General features: G+C 42.3%; 1 protein-coding gene across 1 annotated transcript in view; it reads left to right on the top strand.

Annotated features, from left to right (window-relative positions):
* Positions 1-13752, top strand: part of SWAP70 (switching B cell complex subunit SWAP70) — a 52135-nt gene that overhangs the window by 24874 nt on the left and 13509 nt on the right. Inside the window, exons 3-6 of the mRNA XM_075188507.1 lie at positions 2342-2515; positions 8846-9073; positions 11335-11481; positions 12246-12354. Coding sequence (XP_075044608.1) covers positions 2342-2515; positions 8846-9073; positions 11335-11481; positions 12246-12354 — 658 coding nt within the window. The remainder of the gene's footprint in view (positions 1-2341; positions 2516-8845; positions 9074-11334; positions 11482-12245; positions 12355-13752) is intronic.

Below are 13752 nucleotides of genomic sequence, written 5' to 3'. Positions count from 1 at the left end.
CCTGCTGCCTCCATTCCCCTCCTCACATCATGTCACTGCCTCTGTCACATACAGCCCTGTCCTTTTCATTTTCATATGGGGCCCATGATTGTTGCGCTGTTATTATAATGTAGGGACAGTTGCGGTATCTTTCTGCTCATCCGGTGACACATAAAATAGATCTGGAATGAATATATTCTGTAAACGTCACTCGACGGGTGCTGGATCCAGGACACGCGCTCTCTGCACTTACTACTTGTAATACATTAACGCCAGGATGTTCATGACAAGCACATGAAAGAAGGTTTTGTAGTTACAAGTTGTGTGTGGTACTTGTACAGGTGGGAATGTCGGGAACAATCTGGGATCTGGCGAATTTCTAACATAATCGTCTGAAGAAGAAACAAGGGGCGGATGCAATGAACGTGGGCAAACATGGGTTTAAAGAGAACATTCCTTGGAACTAATGATACGTGACAGTCGCACAGCAGTGATACGGTTAATTAATGTGGGGATACAACGTGAGGGGCAGGATATTGTCTAATAATCTGCAGCAAAAGTGCAATGTAAGAGGGAATGGTCGGAATATATCAATAGGTCGATATCACCAGCTATAAAGCAGATTTGTTTTATCATCACTTATCGTTGCAATTTAGAAAACATTTCTAGCTGGGCGCAGCTGAGTGACACTGACAGCAGCGGGAAGGGTTAATGTAACGATTCACCGGACCAACCTCTCGAGTTTTGAGGACAAACAGGCACATGGGATATTCTACAAAAGAGGAACTTTGGGAAGGAACAAATTAATTGTTCTGTGATAAAATGCAAACGTTTGACTTCCTCATTATTACTAAGTGGGGAAGGGGGGGGGGGGTGGTAGATTTATGTCTAGGAAATGGAGCTTAGTCAGTATAGATGTATATATACATCTTTTCCTAAAGGCTGCAACTTGCTCTCCAGCACTGGCTCCCAGCCTTGGGGTCCAGTAATTGATTTGTCTATGGGCAGCACAGTGGCTCAGTGGTTAGCACTTCTACCTCACAGCACTGGGGTCATGAGTTCGATTCCCAGCCATGGCCTTATCTGTGTGGAGTTTGTATGTTCTCCCCGTGTTTGTGTGGGTTTCCTCCGGGTGCTCCAGTTTCTTCCCACACTCAAAAGAAAACATACTAGTAGGTAATTGTCTGCTATCAAATTGACCCTCACTTGTCTGTCTTTCTGTGTGTGTATGTTAGGCAATTTAGACTGTAAGCTCCTATGAAGCAGGCACTGATGTGAGTGAGTTCTCTGTACAGCGCTGCGGAATTAGTGGTGCTATATAAATAAATGATGATGGTGATTGTTGTACGCATTGGGTCTGATTCATGCTCGGACATAATGTCCGCTCGCTTAGCATTTCTTGTGGGGGTAGGTTTGTATTCAGCCGTACACTCTCTTCAGGGCTGGATGAATGTGATGACCGACATGTCATAGTCTATGATTACAAAATGACACATGCGTCTCATCATATATACTATCAAAATGCATTGTATGTATAATACACACTGAGGAGATCTTGATTTAGTTACTTAAAGTAAAATAATTTATGAAAATAGAATGAAATATAAAATATGGAAATGTATTATATTGTTAATAGTTTTTATTTTAATTTATGATCAAATAAAAGTTGTATGGGTTCTGATGTGAATCTATTATACATATGTGTATACTTCATGCTGTAGAAACCCTATATGTGTTCTAGCTACAATTGATTTATTACTATTATTACCAGTTATCTATAAAGAAATTACAGATTGTGAGAAACTGGGAGAACCCATAGCGCCACCTGTTAGTGAGAGCTAACATGAGACATGAGGACTCTCCTGTGCTATCTAGTTGTTAAATGCAGAATGAGAAATTGCAATATAACATCTGGACGATGATATATGAATTGTACTGACCAAGTGTTTATGTTTAAAATGATGTAGTTTAATTGGATGCGTCAGTGATGCTGCTGTACATTTATGAGTTCATATTGAAAAGGGTTTAAGTATAAGTGAATGTACCACTGATGGTCAGGGGATGTGATATTTGGTGTAGAGTTAAGCAGGAGTAGAAATAACTGATGTAGAGTTAAGCAGGAGTGTAGAGTTAAGCAGGAGTGTAGAGTTAAGCAGGAGTGTATATATTTGATGTAGAGTTAGGCAGGCTTGGAAATGACTGATGTAGAGCTAAGCAGGAGTGTAGAGTTAAGCAGGAGTGTATATATTTGATATAGAGTTAAGCAGGAGTGGAAACATTTGATGTAGAGTTAAGCAGGTGTGGAAATCCCTTTGATTTAAGTAGATTAATATAACTTAACAATTTGTCTTTCATTTTGTAGGTACAAGGAGACTTTGACAAAGTGGAGTTTTATAAAATGTGCTGGACGCTGTGTGCTAGGAAACATCTTGTTAGAAGTCCTCTGTGCATAAGTGAGGACAGCGCCTTCAAAGTGTGGACCATATTTAACTTCCTGTCCGATGACAAGTACCCGCTGACCATCGTCCCCGAAGAGGTGAGTGCCTGGAAAACTGACGCCTCTGCGGATGGTACAGGGCGTTGTGCTCGATCTTATGTCCTATATTTATCAGATCCCAAGCGCATCATGTAAGAAACTGTGTAAGCTGTTATAACCGTCCCCAAATTGTCCCAGTTTGAGGGGACTGCCCTGCCTTGATCCAGGGTGCGTTTGTCCTTCTGTTTTGTACCCTCCGGCCGTATCCAAGGCAATCTAACATCATGGTAGGGCCACGGCCACATTTCAGTGGCTACGCCCCGAGGACGAGGTTCAGCACTTCCACCAGGATACTTTGAGTTGTTATTTTTCATACTTATTACAACGTGTATTTTACAGATGTTATAATGTCTTTACAGCACATATTTATGACAATGAAATAAATATGCAGTTTAATGATATTTATTTTAACATAGCATACTGTGCTAATACTATAGAATAGATTTATCAGTTGGCCACTAAATCATATCCTTCATCTGATGAGATTATTTTCAAGTCAATTGTAATAATTTCTGTTGTTGTAATATTGAAACTCAACCTTCAAAGTAATCGGCTTCTCCGGGGCAGTAAGGGTTAACTGTCTTCCAGCAACATTTTTGTAACAAAGTATAAACTCATTGTTGTTGAATCTGTTGTCAAGTTCTACTGGTGCAATGTGTTATTACTGAAGGTGACGATTTAGAATACAATAACTTTTGTGTTGTCACTTTGACTGATTGTGGTCTGTCTACTTATGTATTATAAGGATCATTTACAAGGAAAACATTTTGCACAGAAAAACTACACAAAACAATATGTATGGGAAACACCTTACACTTAGATGTGCCGGGGACTTCTGTCAGTGATGGGATTCCCCCATTTATTTAGTCCTCTTACAACATGGGGATGTAACTGGGTGAATTGGATCTCATTTTGGGCAAAAAGATTAGAACTTTTAGCTGTTATACAGGCAGATAAAATGCACTTTCTTACAGGTTTATGTTTAAATGCTTCACCCAGAGTAAGGACTGTAAGTGCTGTCAGCAGCATCCACAACACATATCAGTACTATTGTAACAGGATCGTTGGGGTCCTGTGGTTAATATACGTAAGTGTAGGTGCTGTCATTGTGTCCTACATTTATGGGGTGTAAACAGGGGAATCCACGTTATCTCCATGTTTCTATGATGGTGCTAGTAAAGGAGAGCTCACTATTCAGTAGAGGTGCCATTATTCACCCACAGTCACTTTACCTCCTCTCATGTCACTATTATTGAGGTGGGATAAGCTTCTCATAGTTTGGGGGTGTGGCCTAATAGCTGTAGATCTTTGTGACATCATTAAAGGCAGCAGCATGATGTCATTGTGGGAGTGGCCAGGTCTTAAAGGAGAGAAAACGTGACAGAGAGCCAGTGAATAGCCACTGAGATTGCTGCCAGAGCGTTCATCAAACTATGGTTATTATTTACAATCCCTGCGTCAGCCACAATTATGCAAAACACAGTTGTTGAGGTCACTTTCCCCAGTGAATAAAATTCTACTTATATCTCTTGTCCCCGAGATCTATATTCACACCATCGGAAGTCATGGTCTACGGGGAAGATGTCCTTCCTCATTGGGTTTAGGCTCCCATGTGTCACCTACACTCACTGCTTCTCTGTGGGTCACGGTGACAAATATCCTGCAGAAATGGGAATCTTGCAATTATTATTATCCTTTATTTATTTAGCACCAACATATTCTGCAGCGTTGAACAATCTGAGAACTTAATTTAGGGACGTCAGCCCCTGCCCCAGTGGAGCTTACAATCTATAAACACTCCCCCACACACTTACATTAGTCAGAAGACCAATTAACCAGCCAGTATGTTTTTGAACAATAGGAGGAACTGCAACGATCAGCTTTACAGTGGTCCGTAATCTTTATGTGTTCCCATTTACCTTGTATATAAATCTCAGTAGGACGCATCTGAAATATTGGAGTTTCAAGCTTGGACAACACCATGTTCAAAGTTTTCACCTCATAAAGTGACATTCAGTAATGACCGGAAACACCCCAACACCACCATGTCGTTAGTTTCTAAAATCGTTATAAAATTCTATATAATGCAGCATGTGCAGCCTCCATTTCTAATTTGGTAGCTGCTACAACGTCCATGTTCAGAGACCTGCTGGTATTCTGTGTAAACGCCGTGTTCTTCCCGTGGTTCCCCCAGATTATATGCCTGATGTACTGTATATCAGCCGTTGGACTCAATCCATTTCTGTGAAGAGGGGATGTAATAACTGTGGGCCTGATTCATTAAGGAAAGTTAAGTAAAATAAATTGAGTAAGTAGTCTCCTGGACAAAACCATGTTACAATGCAAGGGGTGCAAATTAGTTTTCTATTTTGCACATAAGTTAAATACTGTCTGTTTTTCATGTAGCACACAAATATCGACTTTAAATTTCAGTGTACAAATAAGCTATCATGTATTTGTGTGCTACATGCAAAACAGACAGTATTTTCTATGTTTAAATGTTGCACTTAGGAATTCGCTCTCCCATAATTTTTACTTGTGGATGAATAAGTAGATGCCAAAATCGGGACAGTTGGGAGTTTGTCATGTTTCCACTATCGTGTGGTCAGGGCAACCTGGTGAAGAACCAATGCTAATCAGGCCCTGCTTGTACCCAAAACCACCACCTACCACCCTCATATGCCACGGGCTGCTCCACTTTCTTGTCAACTACTAACACTCCAGTTTACGCCAACATTTAAAGGGGGAATCCGTAGACGATAAAAATTCACACTTAGAGATTCATTAATTTTTTTAGTTTGTCGATTTAGAGGATAACTCTTACCCCACAATAATAGAGCATTACTATTAACTTTACTGACCATTGTTACTTCTCCACTGGTGAAACAGGTTTGGGCAGAGCCAACCAAACACGTTTCTAAGCCTCAGCGGGGTTTTAAGAGCCTCTTCACCCCCCCTCCCTGCTGAACAATAAACATATAGGAGGTGCAGTAAATGTAAGGAGTGCTTGCTGGCGCACATGTATACTCTACTGCCCCCTACAGGTACACCTCTGTCACTTATTATTCTCCTGCTGCAGAGGATGATTAGTTATGATGTCATTGTGAATTGTACACCCAGCAGCTAAATGCAAAATATGCGTTACTGGGAAATTCCAGGTATCAGACCTGACACAGGAAACCATTCTTACAGCCACGTCTAATATTGTATTTTATCAGGGCTGCTTTAGTGTAACAGGTAAAGGACAATACAACCAGGTCATTTAACATTAATCAGAGCATTGTAACCAGTAAATTATATTCCTGCTGCTGCTCCCTGGTTGCCACTTATTCGTGGCGCTAATCTGAAACTCGCTCGGATTTTACTTGCCTGGATCTCAGCACCTCAGTTGGATCTCAGCACCTCACCTGGGTTTCAGCACCTCACCTGGGTTTCAGCACCTCACTTGGATCTCAGAACCTCACCTGGATCTCAGCACCTCACCTGGATCTCAGCACCTGTCCTGGATCTCAGCACCTGTCCTGGATCTCAGCATCTCACCTGGGTCTCAGCACCTCACTTGGGTCTCAGCACCTCACCTGGATCGCAGAACCTCACCTGGAGTTTACAAGATTGCTTATTATTAATTTGAGATGCTCAGACTCGGTTCCCCGAGAACCGAACATAACCGAACTTAGCAGATCCGAGTCGGCTCGGTACTGTCACGTGCCCTCAGATTTGAAAACGAGGCAAAACGTCATTGTGACGTCGTTGGATCTCCCGAGTTTTGGAGCGGACCCCCATCTTTCTTTTCTGCCACTGCTGTGTGGCAATGTGTCCTAGATGTGCTAGGAACTGCTGTGTGTTTGTGTCATTGCTCTGTTGCTTACCATCCAGCCAGGTCGCTGCAGTATTTGTCCGAAAGTGTATGAAAATAATATTGTGACCTGTGAGGTGGTCAAAATTGACTGCAAATGACTTGAAATTAGTGTTATTGAGGTTAATAATAATGTAGGAAGATAGCAAAATAAGGTGATTTTAGCATATTTTAGGATTTTTTCTTAAAAATCCAAAACCAACATGAAAACCAAAACACACGAGGGCGGTTTTGCCAAAACCAAAACCCAAAGCTAATCCAAATCCAAAGCCAAAACCAGTTCATGGGGGTCAGTGAGCATCTCTGAACTTTTTTAATATAATAGTCCTCTGATTTCACACTTAATATGGATTTTTATTGAGGCAGAAATGGGTTGTTCCTCCATCTGTTAATGCAGAACCTTTATTATTCAGCTTCGCTGCTACAAACTGACATTGGTCCCTATTGTGGAGTTTATTGGAAAACAACTTGCTAGCTCTGGCCGTCATTACTGATTGTGAGATATTATACTAGTATCTGCAATATCAATAGGGGAATCCAGATAACAAGTGTCCTATATCAGAAAGTGTTCCCACATCCCACGCAGTGACTACAGTGTAGTCTATTTTGTACTTTAAAACAGATATTTTGCATTAGGTATCTACATCTCTGCAGGGCATTGCCCTGGCTGCAGCCTTCCGCCTACAAGTGTAACCCACAACAGTGGTCAGACTAGTTTTCAGACCAGTTACTGTTACAGAAATACACTGAACGCTGTTCAATTTAAACATTTTAGGGGTTGGGGGAAACACAATATAATTCCCTGTAACCAGTCCTGATATAAGACATGATTGGACAGAAAGCACAAATCACATTATTGGCCCCAATCCTCTTTGTAAAACACAAGCGGAACCTTCACCTCTACCCACGGGTGGACCCAGACATTTGTCCTACCCCGGGCGATTTTAGGGGGGGCGATTTAGGCCCTGCCCCCTTTCTGTGTTCTAAGGCTGCCGGCGGCTGCACAGTATGTTCAGGTCCGTTCAGCAGTGAAAGTGTGCTGTCCCGCTGCTCTGATTGTGTTTAAAACACAATCAGAGCAGCCGGGCAGCATACTGTCACTGCTGAAAGGACCTGCACAGCGTGCAGCTGCCGGCAGCAAGCCCCATTCCTCAATGACAATCAGGGCTGGATTAACCATAGGGCTAACTGGGCTACAGCCCAGGGGCCTATGGCATCCAGGGGGCCCTTGAAAGTGCTCAGCAGCAGTATTGATCGGTCGGGGGTGGGGGCGCCCCCCGGCGCGATCAGTGCTGCTGAGCACTTTCACTGCGGTCCTTCTCTGACGCGCTGTAGTCTCCTTACTGAGGAGATCTCGTGAGTCTCACCTCACGAGATCTCCTCAGTAAAGAGCGTACAGCGCGCCTGGGAAGTAGGTAAGTGTCGGGGGGGGGGGGGGGGGGGCGGGCGTTCAGCTCGGATCACAGGGGGTGGGGCCCTCACGGGGGAATGGAAGCCCCCTTAGCCCAGGGGCCTCCATTCCCTTAATCCAGCACTGATGACAATATGCTGGTAAATGCAGTTTTTGCCATAGAATTTCGTCACTCTCTTCTGGTTACTCGCTGCGGTCTCTTCTGTCAGGATGTAACTTTGTTTCACAATTACAGGACATTCTCTTCACATATGTAGTGGGTTCATGGTTCCAAACTCCCCCCTGCTTAGTAATCATTTAACAGAGTGACTGTAGATAATTTTATGCTGACAAATAAGATCTGAATCTGCTAAAGCAAAATAGAAATGTTTTAGGGAGTGGAGATCTGTTATCATGGACATATTAACCTGTCCTGCCCCTAGTACCACCAACAGCCAATGAAATACACACATTATGCTGAAGCTCCGACCTTTCTGAACCCTCCTGCAAGTTAGACTTCCTCTCACGTACCACAGCACAGCCCGCACACTGATCCTGCTAGGTTCAGGCATCCAGCAGCGCTGGCGCCTCTGCCTCTTCCGACACTGCGGGGCTCATATAAAGTTTAACATACATTTACCCCCCGCTTAAAATATTCTGATTGGCTGATTGCGTATTGACCCCTCCCACTAATAGTACTTAATCCATTAGTGTGGCAGTTATATTATATGAAGTCGCGGCTGTCTATTTGCATTACTTGACATTACCAGTTGGACTGCGTCTGGAAAGAAAATTCTCCCATGATGTTTGAAGGGGAAAAACAACAGACGTTTGTGTGTAATTATATTTTATATGGTAAATTCCCTCGATCTGATCCTCTCTGTACTGCAGAAGTAACATCAGTACCCCTTAGCTCTTCTCTCCTAAAATGTAACCCCCTGCACACAAAACTCAAAGTAAAATCCAGCCTGGGTGTCGTTTTCATTTTTACACTTTAACAAACCAATATGTAACCCTTGTAACATTTATATATTAATAAACCTCAGTGTCTGAACAGTATTAGTAACAACGTGTTACTTTGTAGATGGAGTATCTGCTGAAGAAGCTCACTGAAGCCATGGGCAGTGGCTGGCAACAGGCCTTGTTCGAGGACTATAAAACCGGCCTTCACGACAAGCCGAGCGGATTGTCCGTCTGGGAACTGATTGAGCTGATTGGGAGCGGGCAGTTCAGCAAAGGCACCGATTTCACCACGGTATCCATGGCGATTAATGAGGTCTTTAACGAGCTTGTATTGGACATCTTGAAACAGGTAACGGACTACAACGTCGTCTCTCGTGTTCAGGGATAGAAAATCATCATCACCATCATCAACATTTATTTATATAGCGCCAACAGATTCCGTTGCGCTTACCAATTGGGAACAAACAGTAATAAAACAATAATGGCTAATACATACAGACAGAGAGGTAAGAGGGCCTTGCTCACAACCTTACACTCTATGGGACATTTGGAGAATTGGATGAAGCAGGTCTGTGAATGGGTCATAGATTTTCCTTTCACATAAAAACTTTTTCTTTTAGTTTTTTAAGTCAGTACTGATGGGATCAATTGGTGAAAATGAGAACCTTTAGAGACACAGAAAACATAAAGTATGGGGACAATATATCTAATGTCCGAAGGGGAAATTTACAAAGGGCATCGGATCCCCTTAATAATGGGCTCAGATTACTACAAATAAGCATTTAACTCATCCTGCAGCTGCTATGAGAATAGGAGACCCCACATTTGAAAGAGGAGAAATTTCCCTTTAATAAATAGGTACAATGAGATAAAAAAATGGAAAAATAAAGGAATTATTGACAAAACCGTCTTTCATCACTGCCTCCTGCATGGCTGTTGGGGGCTGGTGAGGTGCTAATATCACCTCTGTTATTCTCTTGCCCCATCCATCCTTCATTAGTGAAACCTGGATTCTCCCCAGGCTTAAAAACAGCAGGTATCTGGTATCGGAGGGGGGAGGGGAGTTGAGGGGAGGGGAAGTCGGCCTAAAGGGGACAACATTTAAAAATTTTTTTTAACAGCTAAAATTCTATTGCTTTTCCTAATCCTTAGTCATATCCTGAACCCCTAACTTTACCCTAAGCTTTAACCTTGGTCCTAACCTTGTCTGTAACTTTAGCCCAATATCTAACCCTAATTTCAGCGTAAGATCTAAATTTCTTCCTAAAACATGTCAGGATTTTAGCACCAGATTCTAAAAATACAAAAAACGCAAGAAACAGCACAATTTATACCAGTGTAAATGTATACATTCCATTATAAATGATGATGATGATTATTACATTATAGTTTAATTCGATATTTTTTTAAATTTTAATTGTCATAAATGGAATCATCAATATAAGAGTTTTTAAATTAAAATAATGCAAAATCAGTCACCGATAGCAGCATTTAGCCTTGACCGATCTAGTGAAGAGAAAGGCTTAGCCAGTATTTATACTGTGTATTAAAGGGCATTCTATACTTTGTTCCTTTTTAGTAAATATAACCCATAAGATCATGTGGCCCATCTAATGCCGTAATGAATAGTAATGGTGCCAGTAACTTGTGTATATATAACACTTATAAAGGAGTCTAGAAAAGTAGTTTTGGAAATAGAATGATATCGCAATAATAGCGCTTTACAGAACGCAGGAAAGTTTCATTCTTTGCACCTCCACCGTAAAGTACAATTTGCAATAAAAAACTGTCTCATGTTGATCACCGGGTCGGAACAAGGGCAAGGTGCTTTCGGGGGACAATTAATACAACTATTAGTGTAGTTTTTATAAAGTACACAGGATTTTTGACCATTCATTTTTTTATTTTTTATGAATCCCAGTGTAGTTTAATGCAAAGAGTTCCTGCTGGGAATGACACAATTTCAGTATTCAATAATAAATACACCACAAAACTGTATATTTTATTTGACTCTAGCGACCTCTTTTGGTGAACTGAGCAAACTACAACTTGATTACAAAATGTTACTTGATTTGAGAATATATGATTAATAATTTCTATGCATTTTATTTTATGACAACTGTTACTTATCTGTGGATACGTCCACGTCTAATTGTGCCACAATTACGTGAACACTGTACTCGATCCACGGTTGCTAGTCTCTCTCAGGCGTGCGGAGATAGTCAAGAATGATTGCACACGCATTTCTGATACGCATGCACAGTACTAAAAGGCGTATCTTACACAAAAAAACAAACATATATCCAACTCTAAGGGGGGATTAAATTAGCCACGAAGTATCTCGCAACCATTCCGGAGACACTTCACAACGGAGATTTTGACAGAAAGTTCTGCTCATTTTTCCTCATGCCCCATAGAGTTGCGAGGAAAGATGACCAGAGATTTCTACCGTAGTATAGGAAAAAATGTGCAGCCGCTAAGTTCTGAGAAATATATCGTGGCCAATTGAATTCCCCCCTAAGTGAGCTCCTATATATTTTATTTTAATATCTGCTTTGGTTGCCCAGGCTGCTGAATCAGAACTGACTGACGCTCCCTGTCTTCCCCCAGGGGTATTTGTGGAAGAAAGGACACAAGCGGAAGAACTGGACAGAACGCTGGTTTGTCCTGAAACCCAACGTAATAACATATTATGTCAGTGAAGACTTGAAGGACAAAAAGGGAGATATTTCTCTGGATGGAAACTGCCTTGTGGAGGTAAAATCTCATAATAATAATAACTGAGCTCGGATATTTGTTTTTACATTAAGGGATCCTTTTTTACTGGGCCAATGAATTATAACCCCCCCAGGCTTCCAAGTCAGCGTTATATTAATATATTGAAAGGATACTTCAAGCTTTACCCTTCAGTATGAACTGTGTGACCTTACGTCTCAGTCAGCTGCTCATTATCGCCAATCATCATGTGATCAATAATGTATGGTCATTATTAAACCTCCCAATAAAAGTGATGAGAGATGCGGAACAATGGTGCTGGATTAACTTTCTACTCTAAGTATAAATCCCAGTGTACAATTACACAGAGGGACCGCTCATACTTCTCATGGAATTACTGTACTGTACTATGGCACAGGATTTAGGGACCTTGCGACCCCCATTGTGGCCCCCACATTTGTGCTTTAGTTAAACCACAGATTATTTATAAAGCTACAAAATATTCTGCAACACTACAATACAGAGAGACAGCGAGAAACATTGTAACAATACTGCATCCTAGAGATTACAGACATTCCAAATAAATCACATGTCTGTAGATAATCCTGGTTTATGGGTCAGATCTGTAAAATAAAATATGTAAAATCTGAAATATCATCAGAAACACCTTATTTGTTGTTAATAATCTTTTAAAAAGAGGATTTATAATAAAAACAATCTATAGTCTCCAAAGAATATTAAATGCAGTTTTTATTTAGGATATACTTCTCCTATAACTGATATAATGACTTTGTTTTTTTTTCCAGCCATTACCGGACAGAGATGGGAAAAAGTGTCTTTTCCTTGTAAAATGTGTGGATAAGAGTTATGAAATCAGCGCATCAGATAAGAAAAAGAAGCAGGAGTGGATTCAAGGTAAGTCACAGACTTCATCATCATCATCAGCTATTTATATAGCGCCACTAATTCCGCAGCTCTGTACAGAGAACTCCCTCACATCAGTCCCTGCCCCATTGGAGCTTACAGTCTAAATTCCCTAACATACACCATACACACAGAGAGACTAGTGTCACGACTAGTATAGCGTACCTGCTATCGTTGGCACTACTCGGAGGAAGGCGCGGAGTCTAACGTGCCCCTGGTGTTCACCAGGGACCCCCGCAAGGAGGTATGGGCTTAGCTGCAGGAAACACGCAGGTCGCGGTCCTTCCACGAGTCAGATAGCGAAGCACGAGAGGAATGTCAGACAGGCAGGTTCGGCAACGGTGCGGGCAATGCAGGTACACAAGGAGAATCCGAGCGGGGTGTGAATCAAGCTGGGTCGATAACGTTCTGACAGCGAGGTACAAAAGGGAGATCCAAAAGGGGTAGTCAAGGCAATCCGGGTCACAATGGTCACAGGCAAACGGCAATAAACTGGAGGAAAGCAAGGGTCAGGAAACAGATAAACACAGGAACACTGGAACGCTGGAGGACAGGAAAGGACCTGAAACTCTGGCACAGGAGGTGAGGTCAGAGGGACTTAAATAGTGCTGCTAGCCAATGCCCTCAGCACTAGTAGTGCTGTCATAGCTGTAGCGCCGTAACGCTAGTCATCCTGTAGCGCCGTAGCGCTCTCTTCAAGCAGCGTCCCGTTGCCTAGCAACGGGGACGCTTCTGGGTCTGAGCTGGCCGGCCGGGCGGAAGGGGAAGTGATGCGTCTGGTTGCTAGGCAACCAGACGTTCTGTGTGGAAGGGCGGGCGGCCGCCGAGCGGCGCCTGACAGTATGCCCTCCTCCTTCTCCCCTTGTTTGGAGGAATCTCTTGAGTAACTGAGGAGCGTGAAGGTCCGGTTTATCCACCCAAGATCTTTCTTCCGGGCCAAATCCCTTCCAGTGCACAAGGAACTGTTGTTGCCGTAGCGAATGCGGACATCCAGAATCCGGCTGATCTCAAACTCTGTTCCAGAGGAGGTTTGAACAGGAGGAGGTCGAGATGGAGGTACAAAGAACCTGTTAAGCACCAATGGCCGGAGTAGGGACACATGAAAAGTATTATGACATCGTAAAGAAGCCGGTAGCTTTAGTTTAACACACACTGGATTAATAACTTGTGAGATGATGTAAGGACCAATAAAACGTGGAGCCATTTTCATAGATGGTACTTTGAGTTTTAAATCTTTAGTGGAAAGCCATACTTGATCCCCTACCTTTAATAGGGGAGTAGCTCTTCGGTGGCGATCTGCAAAGATCTTATGGTGCTGTGATGCCTTTTGCAGAGCTGCTTTGGTTGTGGCCCAAATGATAGAGAATTCTCGATAAAGTGAGTCCACCG

Source organism: Mixophyes fleayi, chromosome 10, assembly GCF_038048845.1.
Source record: "Mixophyes fleayi isolate aMixFle1 chromosome 10, aMixFle1.hap1, whole genome shotgun sequence".
Classification (NCBI taxonomy): Eukaryota; Metazoa; Chordata; class Amphibia; order Anura; family Limnodynastidae; genus Mixophyes; species Mixophyes fleayi.
Note: the sequence above shows the minus strand (reverse complement) of the source record. Positions and strands in the feature narration are given on the sequence as shown.